The 16,349-nt window shown below is 45.1% G+C and overlaps 1 protein-coding gene across 2 annotated transcripts in view; it reads right to left on the bottom strand.

Moving 5' to 3' along the window:
* HBS1L (HBS1 like translational GTPase) overlaps positions 1-4,933 on the bottom strand; it is a 57,101-nt gene extending 52,168 nt beyond the window's left edge. The window contains exons 1-2 of one of the 2 annotated variants that reach the window (XM_048490215.1): positions 4,742-4,933; positions 638-703 (exon numbers count right to left, since the gene is read on the bottom strand). In XM_048490215.1, coding sequence (XP_048346172.1) covers positions 638-703; positions 4,742-4,784 — 109 coding nt within the window. In that variant the 5' untranslated portion in view covers positions 4,785-4,933. Of the gene's footprint in view, positions 1-637; positions 704-4,451; positions 4,581-4,741 lie in introns of those variants that run through there. The other variant, XM_048490206.1, reaches the window with a different exon arrangement.
* Between the last annotated feature and the right edge of the window lie 11,416 nt (positions 4,934-16,349).

Raw genomic sequence — 16,349 nt, 5'->3', positions numbered from 1 at the left:
ACAGTTTTTTTCTGCAAATTCAGTTCATCTTTCTACAGTGTCTGATTACTGAACATTTACATTTCAGATACAAACAACCACAAGGTATGTTTAAGGACTTGACTTAACTATAATGAAGATAGTTTGTTTTTAGTATAGTCTATGAAGCATCAGAAGATTAGTACTAAGAATAGGGATCAACACAACATTTTTTATAAATAAAGAATATGATTGAAATATAATTTATCCATGATTCAATCTCTGAAAATGAGATTGGGTAACATTTCAATTATTTGCGCCTATTCCCCTCCTACTGGTTTTACATTGCAGTATTTGTATGATACATCATTTATTTGTAGCATCTAAGTGAAGGGCCTTTTCACAGCTGGAGCTACACAACTACAGCCAAGAGGACTTCATTCATCTCTAATATGTGGGATATTGGTTGGACTAGTAATGGGGGAACTGTGTAAAAAAACCCACTCTTCCAAAAAGCATATAGGATGGCCTTAGACCAGCCACTTTCACTCAACGTAACCTACCTTTCAAGTTAGTTTTTAGGATAAAATGGAGGATAGGAGAGCCATGTATGTTGCCTTGAGCTTTTCAGGAGAACAGGATAAAATACAGTAAACAATGATAGAGTATTAAAACTAACCTGTTGAAGGTGAAATACAATAATCATCCTCTACAGACTGTCCATATAGATCATCTTCTTCAAAGTCTAAGGAGGAAGCACAAAATTAACTTTCTTTTAACTGGCTACATAATATTCTCTCTATATTATGTATCACAAAGCAAGCCGACCTAAATTAAAAAGAACTTCTATTTAGTAAATCCAGCAAAGATGGAGGTGCTGTGGTTGGGCCAGGGAGACTTAAGGGGAACTGACCACCTTCCAGCTCTTGATGCAGTACAATTAACAAAACATCAAAATATCATGACCACTCAAAAAGGGGTACAGTGTAAAAGGAGAAACTCAGAGAAACACCATCATACCTATGGCTGTCAAATATAACTTGGAACAAAGCTCCTGTGCATTCACTTACTAATAAAAGTGAAGGTGCAAAAAGAGTAAGGAAGTGCTAAATGCACAGAACTTATAATACATATATACACAACCATCATATCTGAGGGATACATCTCTAGGGATAACAACTTGTTGGTGATCCCTGGCCCAGAAGATATCTATGTCCTCAACAAGGACCAGAGTATTCTTGGTTCTGGCCTCAGCCTGGTAAAGTATTGCATTGAATAGGACCCTTGAGAACTTATCTCAGTTCCACAGGCCTGTAAGATGGTGCTATTCCACTCTGGGATATGGTTGAGGCCAGCAACGGCAATTTTCCAACACAACTGGCCTCCCTGCCCCTGATCCTTTCCCTTCTTTTTTCCCTTCCCTTCCTATTATCCGTCATTTCCCTCCAGTTTTTAGGCACTATTGAGAAACAAATAAACTATATTGGGATGTTTAATTGGATTTTGCCACCTTATGCCTGCAATGGGGATGTGTGGCATATGAATCAAATAAATAAATAGCTCTTGCCACAAACGTAAGTTTAAGAGAACATAAAATTTCTGAATAGTATTTCTCTCCTTTAAAACTTTCCTGTATCTTCCTAATTTGTTTTCTTGGATTCATCCTTGATGAACTAAGCTATCTGGTACCTTCAGATCAAATAAATTTGACTACCGGTTTCTATGTAAAACTAAAATGCAATTCCAAATTTTTCAACTTTTATATAAGCAGTTCAGACATGCAAATTAGGTATATTAACAGAAAACAAGAATGCTTAAACATTTTGAGTGTAGAACTTAGCTCAGTGAAGATTATTTTCTAATTTGCTACAGAGTATTTAATTACTTGAGGAGATTGGTTAATTTGCAATGAAGAATAAATCTACCAGCAGGTGAAGATGTTTTTGTTTCTTTTGGGATTCCCTCAATGATCCCTCCTTCCTAACTAGTTTTTATGTTTTGTATGTATTTTAACTCTTTTTTTAAACTTAAAAATTGTTTTAATTATATATGTTGTCGGGGTTGTTGGGGGGGTGATTTTAATTAATTTTATCTTGAATGTTTTAAATTGTTAGACATCTTTGCAGCCCTTGTAAAGGCAGAAAGGTAGGATACAGGTTTTGTAAATAAATAAACCACGCCATTTATATTTATGGTAGTATTTTTGTATTGTATTTATGAGATTTAGCTTTTACTATCACTGCTTTTAAAGATTTAGCCATTTTATGTTATATTATGTTTATTGTTGTACACCACCCAGAGGCCCCTTGGGGATAGGGAGGTATAAAAATCTAATTAATAAATAAAAAAAAATAAAGCAAATTTTGATATATACTGGCACTACAATACAGCTTACTTAATATTCTCACTCTACAGCAGTTCTACTGAAATACCATTTTGGCCAGATGAGCTTTGTGCGTGCACCATCCAGCACTGAACTAAGCAGTTTATTACAAGACCAGTAGTTATTGCTCAGACAAGGTCTTGAATACACCTGGAACATTTTAAGAAGGTGGTAAGTGTTACCCAGTTTAACAGTAGAAGAACGTATTTTTAAGAGAATCTCCACCAACTGCTAAGAGCGTAACAGCACAAAAATTTCTTTAAAATGGCGATGGGGAAAATAACTTGGCTTGGCAATTCTTTGGGGAAATGGCTCACTTAGCAATGCGAGAGGTAGACTGGGAGGAGATGTTTTAGACTATGTATACGGGGAAATATAGCATGAAGCGTTCCGCAGAGTAACACAAGGAGTCCAAATTGAGTTTAAAATGTTCATATAAATTTGGTTTCAAACACACATACAGGAAGATATGGAGGCACATACACACAAATTCCTAGAGATATAAAAAGGCGAGAAAAATAGGTTTGGAGGATAGAGAGGGAATTGGGAAGCAGCAGGGTGATACGTTACCTAATGGTTCCAATGCAGCAGATGAAATAGAAGACAGGGACTCTGTGCCAGCACAGAGATCCTGGAGAAGGACGATATCGTGTCTCATACCAACTTGACCAAGGAGGTTCAAGTTAGAAATGAGCCATGAGCTTAAGGTGAGCAGGGCTTTTATAGGGTGGACTGCTAGTTTGGCGGGAAAAGAGACCCTTTGCATTAGGTTTCGTTTCCTACAGCTGTGCTGGCTTGCAGGGGCTGAGCTAATCAATAGCTCTATCTATTGTCCTAAACCCAGGAGTCGGTAGCCAATTGTTTCCTTGATTACATTAGCAACACCTTGAATAGGTGGTCGGAAGAGCGAGTCTCTGGCTATTGTAATTTAGCTGAGGCAGCAAGATTAAATCAGGGATGGGAGCACTTAGGAGCTTTTAGGAACAGCTGAAGGGAAGGAAGGTTGCAACATCTCAATTCAAGGGATAGTTCACATTTACAATTCTATTGATTGTAGCTCTGGCTTGGGTGTGAACATCAAGGAGCAAATGAGTAGTTTTACTTCCTACTGGCTGTTTGCTATTCTTTGGGCTTGCTGTTAGCCCATTTTATCCTGCGCCACACCATATATATTTGTTAGCCTTAATATCACTCAGTAATATATATCTCACATACACTTTGTATTTATAAATATCTCGGCTTGGATGTGTGATTTAGGATGTGGGGTGGAAGGGGTACATAACAAAAGCAAGCCATCCTCCAGCTACTGGATTCCTGAGTATGGTTTTGACAAAATGTTATTTTATAGAACTGATGTTATGTGGGAAACCTTTATTTTTTTAATATAACTTTCCATTCTTTACAGCATGTTTTAGGTTCCTTCTCTGAGCATAGCACTCTTAACTATTAGATGGTACTGTCACACACTCAGCAGTATGTTAAATGTTATAGCACTTTGTTAAATCATGTATCTTCCACTCATTAAATACAGAGCTCAGAAACTAAACAGAAATGTATATACATTGCATTATATAGGATTACAAGGAATTACTAAAAACTGAGGAGAAATAATCCAACCACAACAGCTGTCTTAAAACTTATCAAACTTCAGCTGGCTGAACTTCAACCACCATCTTTAAATCCCTTCTTCATATGCAATATTTAACAAAGCAGAGAGTCCAAGATACTTTAAACACTCCAGAAAAGATTTCGCTGTAAAACAAGCAGGAATACAACCCTTTCCTTTCACCACAGGCCATTGGAAAGCATACAGGAAATTGGACATGAACGAATAGCCACACCCCGTTTGTTTTGAACCTCTACTAGTCAGAGTCATACTGGCTGTAATGGCAGCTTGTTGTGGTTATTTGACAGGTCTATCTAGCTTGGGTTCTTTGTTTTAATCCATCTGTCCTTAGCAGGCTGATCAACACACACCACAGTAATGAACTTCACCAATTTAAACGAGGCAAAAATATATCACATTCAAAATGGATGCACTCCTGTCAAGCCCAGCGGGACTGCAAATGACTTTCCTGGGGAGCCACTTAACAGAACAAGAGAAACGCACCAATTGACCGAAGTCGGAGATATCGGGGCAAGGAAAAAAAGGTCTGAGACATCAGGAGGCTCCACCTTCACATAACTCATCTTCCCTCGTCCCCAAAAGCCACCACGCGCGAGACTCGTCTCCCTCCACTCCTCCTCTTGCAAGCGCCCCCCCCCCCCGACCGCCTTGCAACACCCAGGCGTGGCGGTGACGTCATTAACATCCTGCTCTCCTTTCCTCCCCGCACGGCCAGATTATCGAACGGTCCCGGGGCACAGGTTCGCCCGGGTTAAATCTCAGCAACTCTCTACCTTCGTCATAGTTATAGCCACGCACGTTCCTGTGCCGGGCCATGGTGAACGCTGCTGTAGAGACCCGGAGAGCCTGGGCCTCTTACAGACTTCGTAGTAGGCACCTACGGTACGCCCCGCGTCGCCATGTTGTCGGTCAGAGCTACACGCTACCCGCCTTTCACACCGACTTCCTGCGCATGCCCCACTTCGCTCGCCTCTCATTTCTCGCAAGTGCGCATGCGCCTCTCCCTCTCCCCTGCGCGTCCGAACGGCAAACGGTGCGTACGTCAGCTCGCCATAAGAAGGAACTAGTAGTGCGTAGGGCCTGCGCGCGCTTGTTTGTCGGAGGTTACCTGAGCTACGTCAGATTGTGCCCGGTTGGCTGGCATCAAGTGACCAATCAGACTCCGATTCTCACTCGAAGAACGTCTCCCACACTGGCCTTGAAATAGTCAATTTGTCATTTGGATGCTGTGAAAGCCCTAATGAAAGTATGTTTTGCTCAGAAATAAGTGACTCAGTAGGATTCGGCACAGAAGACTTTAGAGCTTTAAAGCATATGTTTGTTTTAAATTTATTTAAGAAAAAAGCCCAGCTTCTGAGTTAAAAGTTATCATTGTACTTGAAGCAGTCAGCTATCAAAATACATTTTAAAACAGTACTTAAAACACTTTACAAATTACAGAAACTACCACTTCACAGGCCATAAAAATGTAGCAGCAATTTCAGCAAAATTCCTGCAAGAATCCAATACTGATCCGATCAATTGGCAAATGCTCACAAAAACATAAGTGCTTTGTGCATTCTGTGAAATCTAATCAGATAAGATGTCTTACGCGCCATTTCCTTAATTTTGGGTTGTGAAATTCCTGGTGATTTTTGAAGTGGATCCTGGGAGGGGGACCTTCAGTGGAGTATAATGCCATGGAATTCATCTTACAAAGAGTAATTTTCTCCAGCAGAATTGATCTTTCACTTACTGAATCCAAACACATCCCAAAAGGAGGGACATTATTACAGCGGTGAGCGGGTCCATGACTTAAGTCAGGTTGAGAGCATTTGGGTAAAAATTATGGGGGAGAGAAACAACACTGATCTCATTGTGGGGGGTCTATTACAGACCCCCATGCCGGTCTGAAAAGATGGATGATGCATTCTTGGAACAGATGACCAAACTTTCAGTGGACAATGGACAGGGAAGTGGATAGGCTGTTTTGTGAAGTATAAAATTAGATACGCAGGTATCTGAGTCTTTGAACCTCCTCCTTGCCTGCTTGCGGAGAGAGAGAGTTCCCAAAACTGCAGTTTTGAAAGAACAATAAATCATTTGAACACTGTATAAATCTTATGGAACTGGTTTATTTAATCTGGCAGGCAGAGTCTTGCTAAGTGTAGTCATACACGCATTCTAGATTTAAGGAAGCAGATTTCAGTAAGCTTAGAATCTACTGGGTGTGATTCTGTGGCCAAAAATACTAAAAGGGAAGGGGGTGCATGATGGCTGTGAGTTTCTTAAAAGTAAGATCTTGAGGGCACAATTTCAAACAGTTCCAATGAGGAGAAAAAATGGGAGGTGTCTAAGGAAACCAGGATGGTTCTAAAGAACTTTCAACTGAGCTAAGATTTAAAAAGGACATGTACAAGAAATGGAAACTAATCTTATACAAGAAATAGAACACTAATCTTATATCTTTTTTTGATAGAGTGACAAGCAAGAAGAAGAAGAAGAAGAAGAAGAAGAAGAGTTGGATTTATATCCCCCCTTTCTCTCCTTTAGGAGACTCAAAGGGCTTACAATCTCCTTTCCCTTCCCTCCCTCACAACAAACACCCTGTGAGGTAGGTGGGGCTGAGAGAGCTCAGAAGAACTGTGACTAGCCCAAAGTCACCCAGCTGGCATGTGTTGGAGTGCACAGGCTAATCTGAATTCCTCAGATAAACCTCCACAGCTCAAACTGCAGAGTGGGGAATCAAACCCGGTTCCTCCAGATTAGAATACACCTGCTCTTAACCATTACACCACTGCTGCTCTTGGTAGATGAAGAAGAAGAGGAAGAAGAGTTTGGATTTATAGCCCCCTAATCATCAATTTGTTAGCATATTTACTTTTTTCACAAATTCAAATACAGTTCAGTTTCCTATTACTGGAGCAAATATGCTATCTTTTAAGCACTAATCTGCTATGACAGATGCATTCTCCAATGTATAAATCTACTTAAAAACCTATCTGATAAAAGTTTATGCCTGCACTATGATGATTCTTTTATATCATTGTGTTTGTCACTCAACCCTTTGAATATCATTGTACTTGTCACTTAACTCTTTGAAAAAATAATAGTAATACCACAAAGTGGGTGGATATTGAAAATATGTAAGGTCTTGATAATGAGACATATTACCCACAAATGTTATGAGAAACATGTTGGAGGTAGTAATAAAGCAATGGTCTTCTGATGTGTTTTGTAGTAATGTATACACATTTGCAGATGCACAGTGCTTCAAGATTTCAGTCTTTGTAATAGTTGCAAATTATATTACAAACAATGATGTACACAATTTTTCCTCTACAAAGAAGTTGCTCCCACAGAGAAAAATAATTATGTGTGAAGTGAACCTTTTTCAGTAGCCTAGTACAAGTTGCTACATCTCTACTTTTTCTTTGTAGAGAAGCAATAACTGTCTCATATAGTGACTGTGATGAAAATAAACCGCATGATGACCGCATGGTGACTTGCCTGCCTGGTGCGAGGGTTGCGGATGTCACGCTACGTCTAGATAGGCTGTTAGACAGTGCTGGGGTGGAGTCAGCAGTTGTGGTCCACATTGGTACCAATGACATTGGGAAATGTAGCCGGGAGGTTCTGGAAGCTAAATTTAGGCTGCTAGGAAAAAGGTTAAAATCCAGGACCCCCAAGGTGGCATTCTCTGAAATGCTACCTGTTCCACGCGCAGGGCGAGCTAGGCAAGCGGAGATACAGGGTCTCAATGCGTGGATGAGAAGGTGGTGCAAGGCAGAGGGTTTCAGATTTGTCAGGAACTGGGGAACCTTTTGGGATAAGGCAGGCCTGTACAAAAGGGACGGGCTTCATCTTAACCAAAGAGGAACCAGGCTGCTGGCACTCAACATTAAAAAGGTGGCAGAACAGCTTTTAAACTGATTCCTGGGGGAAAGCCGACAGGAGCTGAGGTGACTTCGGTTCGGAATACAGAGTCCATGGGGATGCAGACAGAGAAGGAGGTTTTTTTAAATCAACCACATACAAGTGAGGAACATAGCAATGTGATAGAAGTGATAGTGATGTCTCTACAAAAGGCTAGAGGGCAAAACACATAAATCCCAGGTTAGGGACAGAGACAGAGTATACAAGTGTCTCTATGCTAATAGTAGAAGCATTCGACCTAAAATGGGGGGGGCTGGAGTACAGAGTTTTGAAGGAGGACATTGATATAGTGGGCATCACAGAGACATGGTGGAATGAGGAGAACCAGTGGGATGCTGTTATCCCAGGTTACAGGCTCTACAGGAAGGATAGGACAGGGAGCATTGGGGGTGGGGTGGCCCTCTACATCAAAGAGAGCATAGTGTCACATAAAATAGACAATGCAGGGGGAGCTGATTCCTCTACAGAAGCACTGTGGATATCAATACCAGGGGTGAAGCATAGTTTAACATTAGGAATATATTATCGTCCCCCCTGACCAAAGCGCACAAGAGGATTCTGAGATGGAAAAAGAAATTAGAGAGGCCAACAAAAACAAAAATGTAGTGGTAATGGGCGATTTTAACTATCCCCATATAAACTGGAAAAATGCATGTTCAGGTCATAGTAAGGAGAGAACATTCCTGGATATGCTAAATGACTGTGGCTTAGAGCAGATGGTTGTAGAACCAACCAGGGGAGATGTGATCCTAGATCTAATTCTATGTGGGACCCAGGACCTGGTGCGGGAAGTCAGTGTTGTTGAGCCGATAGGGAACAGCGACCACAATGCTGTCAGATTCAGTATCTCTGCATGCGAACAAGTGACAAACTAATGTAGTTACATTAAAAGCCTTCAAGAAAGGGGAAATTTCTCCTAAAGACCTGAAGGGGATAGTCACTTAGAGGCGCCTTTTGGAAGCTGAAAAGGAAAAATCAAAGAGAGTCAAAAAATGTCCAAGATGCTTGGAGGAGTTCATTTAAAAACACAGTGATCTTAAAAGCTCAAACTAGAATGTGTGTTCCACAGGTTAGGAAAAGGCAGCTTGGCGCCCAGACCAAAAGAAAGCCACCCTGGTTACAACAGAGAGAGGTTGAGGGAAATTATTAGGGAAAAAAAAAGATGTCTTTTTTAGAAAATGGAAGTCCAAGCTTAACTGATAAAGAATATTCCAGAGAGAACACAAATGGTGGCAAAAGAAACAGCAAGTTAGAAACTGTAAGGGAGGCAAAAAAGGATTTCAATGAGGGAACGCATGGCTGTGAACATCAGAAACCGAGCAATGTAAACAGTTCTTCAAGTACATCCCAAAAGCAGGGAAGCCAGCTAGGGAAGCGGTGAGGCCCAAGTTAGATGACAAAGGGAACAAAGGGGTGTGTGCTAAAGACGATGACAGGAGATTGCAGAAAAGCTGAATGAATTTCTTTTGCATCTGTCTTCACCTTTAAGAGGTGAGGTGAGGAAAATTCCTGCACCTGAACCAAGAAGCACTTCTTTAGGAGGCGAGATCCGAGGAACTAACTTGAAGATAGTGGTAGACAAGGAAGAAGTTCTGGCAGCCATTGATAAACTAAATGCTACCAAACTCCCTGGCCCAGAATTTTGCATTCACCCAAGAGTTGCTTTAAAGAGCTCAAAGCATGAAATTGCTGATGTCTCTCACTTTAATGTGCAACTTAGTCCTTGAAATCAGGGCTCCATCCCTGAAGACTGGAAGATGGCCAATGTCACACCAATCTTTAAAAGAAAGGATCTGCAGGGGGGACTCACGAGGAAATTATTACAGGCCAGTCAAGTTTGACATCTTGGTTCCTGTGGTAAATTAGTAGAATCTGTCATTAAAAGAGAATAAGAATTATAAAAACATGTACAAAAGCAACCAACCTGCTGAGAAAAGAGTCAGCATGGTGGCTTTTGCAGAGGCAAATCCTGTCTTACAAACTTACTAGAGTTCTTTGTGTGAAGGGATGTAAAATAGGCATGTGGATCAAGAGGGAACCAGGTGGACATTGTCTCACTCTGGATTTCCAAAAGGCACAGTTTGACAAAGTTCCTCACCTCAGAGACTATTGAGAAAACTCAGCAAAATGAAGGGAATATAAGAGAGGGAGTGTAGTGATCGACCCGCCTTGGTCAGCTAAGAACGGTAGGCGATGCTGAGATGGCACATCTGCGTGGAGATAGCCAGCCTGGCGGGAGACAGGAGTCCCGTGTTGATCCCCAGCGAAGTCTCCGCACGTCTACTTTGGGATTCCTGGCACCTTTTATTGATATTCCCATCGGGGCATGTAGGAGGGGAGGACCGGGGAGTTCGAAGGAGAGGCCGAGAGTGAGGAGAGATCATCATGTGATGCATGATCTCATCTGGCAACTCGTCTTGAGGAGAAGGCTGTAAGCGTCTGGAGCCTAATCCTCACCTGGGGTAAGAGCCTGAACGTGTCCCCATGCTCGCGGTGATTAGGCCAAACAGTTCATGGCCCGTGACTCATGGGGATGAGGAGTGGGGAGTGCGGTCGCGACCAGCAAGGCCGTAAGAGTCGTTGGCGTCCCAACACGTTTCTACCACGGTGCTGCTGGGTCAGCCAGTGCGTACTACATCTCCTCCTTTATTTTAGAAAGGGGACGAGAAATGCTAAAGGCTGCATTTAAAGGGACGCTTTGTCTCCTATCCGCCGTCAGTCAAGCTAGCCAAGCTGCTTGTATGTAACAGTAGAACTTGGCAGCTCTTGGTAAGGGAGATTCGAGGGGCTTCTTACACGCGTCACAGGCACATGTGGAGCACACATTGAAGCGTAAACAAGATCCGGATAGCGAGGCACACAGTGCAGCCAATGCAAGAGCTGGCCACGTAGCACTCAACCATCCTCCGGCAGCCAGCTCCAGAGGGCTGACCACCAATAGAGGCAAAACATCATACTTCAGATTAGATACAGCTTCTTTGCAGCTCACGCGTGCTCTATGAATCAATTGGGAATTATCAAGAAGGAATTAAAACAAATTAACATATTAAGTATACATTTACTCACAACCTTGGTGGGATGTAATAACAATAAGTAATCAATAAGCTGACGATTAATGTAGAATTGTAGATCTGTTCCTGCTACTTTCGGAGAGCCAGAGCCGTCCAGAGCAAATGGAGAATTAGGAATTGATGGAGCTTCCGCCGAGAACACGACCAGCCGGCTGACAATCTTGGTGTTACAGGGAAACAAGTCGGGGGGGGCTCCCACAAGGGAGAAGTTGCGAGGGAGACAGGGTTCCTCCGCCTTGGAAACGGCTTTGCACTGGTCGTTTCGACAGGAGGGATCCGAAAGGCAGAAGCCCGGGCGGCCCGGCGGCGTCGAGCGTCCTGCCCCGGGTGGAGTACAGGTATGAGAGAGTCCTAAGTAAGCGAACCAGACAGGCCCGGAAATGCATAATAACAAATAACACCAGCACAAAATTTAGGGCATACAATAAATTTTAAACAATAAAACATGGCTATGCGCTTGATACACTGGCTGGATGATGCGCTGGAAGGAAGGTAACCTGTGGTTGCATAATTGTCCAATGTCATGGCTCTTGCTGTTTGACCTGCAAAAGCTACAGAGAGCGATGGCTGTTAGAGTCCATGGATTTCTTTCTCGTGGCAGAGAGCTAACAATTGATAGTCTTTAGCATTGCAGAGTTCAGTGATTCTCGAGAGCAAGGTTGAAGAAGAGAAGGCGTATTTCCAACAATATTCTAGCGGCTGAGAACAGCGGAGAGTTCCAAGGGTTAATCTATCAGGGAATGTCCCCAGTCATAACTCCAAGCACTAGCCAGGGGCTGCAGAAAGGGGAGAGAGAGAAATGGCTGCATTGTAAGATGAGGAGCAGCAACACGCTGCGTAAACCTCTGAGCCACAGCTGGCTCCGAAAGACTGCTTGCCGTTCCCAGGGGGGGGGGCCCCAGCGGGGGCTGTGATCCCTTGTGGAAGAATAGGTGCTACTGGCCAGAGAGATCCCCTCTCCCATGTCGGCCCAGGCTGGGGGGCAGCTCAGACCCACCTCGACAGAGGCCGGCGAGGGTCCGGATCCTCCAGGGAGGCCCCAGCTCCATCTCCTGAGATGGGGCTGAGGAGGGTCTGGCATGGCGAGCTGGACTCCCTGTATGGAGAAAAAAAAAGACAAATAACGGCTTACCTAGGGGTTTCTTGTGCTGGCTGAGTTGAATCCCATAGATGACAATGGAAGGCTCTGAGCCTAAAGGTGGGGGAGGCCCGGGCAATTTTGATAGAGAATAGAGAAAATTGCTTTGGACACTGGTCTGCTGGATGAAGGACCTTGATTGGAGTCAATAGGGGGGGGGGAACTTCTCCCCTTTCTTCGTTCATTTTGGCCAAGCTTTTCGTTAGAGCGCCAGTTGGCTCCATCCGACTAGCGATCACTTTAACATTCAAGGCGTTAAGAGATACAAAGGCAGGGAATTGCCGGAAGCTTAGAGAAGGGAGAGGTCATATCCAGGAGTGGGATGTTTGTTTAATAAAACAATCCCAATCACCGTCTAAGGTGTGGGTTTTTTGCAGCTTAACTTATGAACAATTCACAATTATAGTCATATCGTAATATATAGCATCTATAGGAAAGAAGATATAGAGAAGATACCATGAAAACGGTTCCTGGAGAAGCGAGGTTTCTGATCTGAGGGAGCAAATTGAGAGGGGTTTGCAAAAAACCCTTTATCAAGATCTGGTAGATCTAGAGGTGGGGTGCGTCAGCCCATTAGGAAAGAGGAGAGGTGTGCAGAAAGAAGGTGCAGTGGGGAAGGGTTTGGAAGTCAGGCTCTGCGCTTCCTCCGGCAAAGGGACTTTTGGTCAAGGTTTGAGCTCAGCTTCACCTGCTACAGCCGGAGGCTGTGTAGATAGAGTGTGGCTGAGAAGACCCCCTTGGCACTGTGACTAGCCAGGGGAGGCTCAGCAGAGAATGTGGGAGCATGAAAATGATTTGGCTTCGTATGTAAACTTCAGCCACTTCATTGTGGCATGAGTGTATAGGCTCAGATGGGCGAAGGAAAAAGGTTCTCAAGTGAGAGGTTTGAAGAAAAGTTTGAAGGTTTAAACTAAGTGATGGGTGAAGCTTGAAGCAGGTCCCATCGGTATCCTAAGAGAACACGCGAGGCTGTCTACGTTTAAGCCGGATGCTGTAATGGTGAAGCCTTTCGAGGCATTGGCACACACTGTCAGAAGAGGAAGCTTTGGTGGAAGCACAAGAGCATAGCTTAGAAAGCCAATGGAAAAATCCCCCTATATGAGGGGAAAACTTTAAGAGGTCTCTCTTGAAAGGGGCAAGAACTACTAATTATACCATAAGCATATACAGAGCACATATAAAAAGTAGCGAGAGGATTGCAACTCTGATTTGAGATTTTGCTCTCTCTGAGGTGCTGGACGATTTTGCTGCCACTGGGAGCTTTGAGGCTTAGGGCTTTGCTGTGGCTCAGAGGCTACAGAATCTGGTTTGAACCTTACAGCTGGAGAAGGCCAAGGGGGGCTTCAGCTAGCTACGTAAGAGACTTTTTTGGCCCAGGCCATTGTGCGACGAGCATCTTCCCCTTCCATGCCTCATTGTCCTGTAGATTAGCTACAGGAAGGGCATTCTGAGGAGAACTCAAGCGGCAGTCCTCTTCCGGTCAGCATTCCCTTCCCTGCTGCAATTCAGTGACTGTGGACTCTGCAGAGATTTTGAAAATGCGTGCCATCTCTATGGCACTAGGCCGAGGCATGGTGACTTTGGGCGTAGAAAGGAGATTTGTATCAGAGCAGGAAGTATAGGCGTGAGGGGGGGAGCAAGCTGGCAAGGTCAGGCCAATGGTCTCCCGTGGGGATGGGATCACTATACCTGAGCTGGGGTGGCGGAGATCTCATGGGGAGCTCGAGAGGAAAAGGGTTTGAGGAGTCACGGATCTTGGTTCTACAGGCTGAGAATGCCCGGGCGATGAGCCTCCCCCAGCGAGCATTAGGAGGCGCCGGTCTTGGAGCCTCCTGGGGGTCTTAGCCCTCTGGGAGAAGACCCTCCTCCGTCAGGAGTTGGCTAGGCCCCTCCGCCCGGGCAGCCTGCTACAATTCCTCCTGAAAATGTCCGGGTCTGCCGCACTTGGTCAAAGCAGTAGTCATCCTGAGGCTGCCTCCCGCCAGTGGAGAAAGTGCTCGGCGAGGGAGCCTAGCTTCTTGGTGGGCGGAAGGACCCGGATGTCATAACAAAGCCTTAAGCATGTCGGCCAGTTCAAGTGATTTTGCCCAGGTCGGCGTGATAAGCCCCTCGCGGCACTCCGTGGGAGGCGTTCTCTTTAGCATGAGGGAGCTCGTTTTGAACCCTCCTAGCTATCTACCACCTACCTGCCTCTTGAGGCTTCCCTGGAGCCTGGTATTCACAAAGCTGGCATAGAATCCCCTTGGGGTTTGCCGGGATGGAGGAAAACTCTGGACAGCAGTTTGGGGCCCATAACAAATGCCTGCAAAGCGCACTCAAGCGACGTAGGGGCAGCCTCAGAGCAGAACCTAATCTGATCGTTAGAAGGGTTGGCGAAAGCATGAAGCCGTGGGCTGCTTGGCGTTGACGCCGCCAGAGTGTCGCCTGTTTGACACTGCTGGCCGGAACTCACTTTCCCCAGACCACAAATTGTGCAGGAGGCTCCAGGAGCATCACGAAGAGTGGTCTTCCAGTCGTCTGGAGACCATTAGGTGGTTCCTTGCGATGGCCTCCAGCATGCCTGCCTCTCACGTGGGGAGCTAGTGACTCGTCCGCATTTGCTACTTGAACTCAGTGAGGATGTTATAGCTTAAAGGCGTTGCTTTCGACAACCCGCTGAATGGCGCACCCTCCTCAGTATCTGTATGATGGGCGAAGGGCTACAATGCAAGAATCTCGGCATGCGTCTTCCGTCGGGGTTTTCTAGCTTTCTTCTGCAGATGGTAAGTATCACGTTCTCGAGAGTTTTGAAACCAGCGCCATTAGCGTAATGGCTGAAAGCCCGAGGAGTGCAGTGGCCGGAGAAATGGCGAGGAACTTTAGAGGCTGAGCAGCGGGAGAAGTTTAAAGATGGAGTGAAGGGCGAGGGCAGAAGGAGGACGAAGCGTCCAATTTGATGGATAGAGAATTCGGGGTTGAAATTGAAGGGTGAAAGATCGAAGAATGACCTACAGCTTCGAGGGTATGGGTCTGCAGGCTGATGGCGACAAAACATTGTCTCCTGCGATCAATTGTAGCGACATCGGTAGCGCGAGCTCTATCGCGAAAAGTCGCCCGATGTACCAGTCCTTAAGATTCTGTCCCTACTACTGGGTACCATGGACACTGAGCTCAATCTCTAACCAATTTCGCGCTCCCTTCTCTTCTGGGGACCCTGCCGCGCATTTAGCTAAGCTTTCAGTTAAGTCAGCGTGCTTGTCATAAGCCCTGCTTTTGCAAGCTCCCATACTCACGGTGTTCGTCCCGATGAAGTGTCCTGAGGCCAGCGTGTCTCTGAATCGCCGATCCAGCGAGGACGAAGCGATACTGAAGCGGTGGTCCCTGGTCGCCGATCCAGCGGACCGGTACCGCAGCCCACTCCCAAGCGGCAGTGAGCAGGGTGGAGGTTGAGGATTCCCGGGTTTTCGGCACCAGCAGCCGAGTCGACCCACGGTCAGGCCTCAAGAGCGAGGCGAGCCAGCGGAGATAACATCTAATGGAGATCGCCCTAACCTGGCGGGAAGTGCCGGAGGTCGATGTTCCCTACTTGAAGTCTCTCCGTCTGCGGTTCCTGGCACCTTTATTGTCGATGTAGGAGGACGGGGAGTTCAGCGGGAGAATTAGGAGATCATCATGTGATGCATGATCTCATCTGGCTACGTCTTGGAGAAGGCGTAAGCGTCACAGGCCTAATCTCACCTGGGGGCAAGACCATTGTCCCTGCGCCCGGTCGATTGAGCCAAACAGTTCCTTGGCCCGGCTGACTCATGCGGGGATGAGGTAGGTGCGGTCACGATAAGCAGCGTGAGTCCGTTGAAGCGTCTAACGTTCTACGGTGCTGCTGTCAGCAGTGCATTACTACAAAGAGGGGAAGTCCTCCTATGGATTAAAAACTGGTTGAGAAACAGGAAGCAAAGAGTGAGTGTAAATGGGAAATTCTCACAATGGAGAGATGTAGGGGAGTGGTATCCCCCAAGGATCCATATTGGGACCAGTGCTCTTTAACCTATTCATAAATGACCTGGAAGTAGGGGTGGGTAGCGTGGTGGCCAAGTTTGCAGATGATACCAAATTTTTTGTACAGCAGGTGGTGAGAACCACAAAGGATTGCGAGGAGCTCAAAGCTGGACCTTGATAAATTAAGGTGAGTGGGCTATAGAAAATGCTTGATAATGCAGTTCAATGTAGCAAAATGCAAAGTAGTATGCACATAGGGGCAAAAAATCCAAACTTCACATA

Source organism: Sphaerodactylus townsendi, linkage group LG01 (assembly GCF_021028975.2).
Source record: "Sphaerodactylus townsendi isolate TG3544 linkage group LG01, MPM_Stown_v2.3, whole genome shotgun sequence".
In the NCBI taxonomy this organism is placed as follows: Eukaryota; Metazoa; Chordata; class Lepidosauria; order Squamata; family Sphaerodactylidae; genus Sphaerodactylus; species Sphaerodactylus townsendi.
The sequence above is the reverse complement of the archived record's forward strand: the minus strand, read 5'-3'. Positions and strand labels throughout refer to the sequence as shown.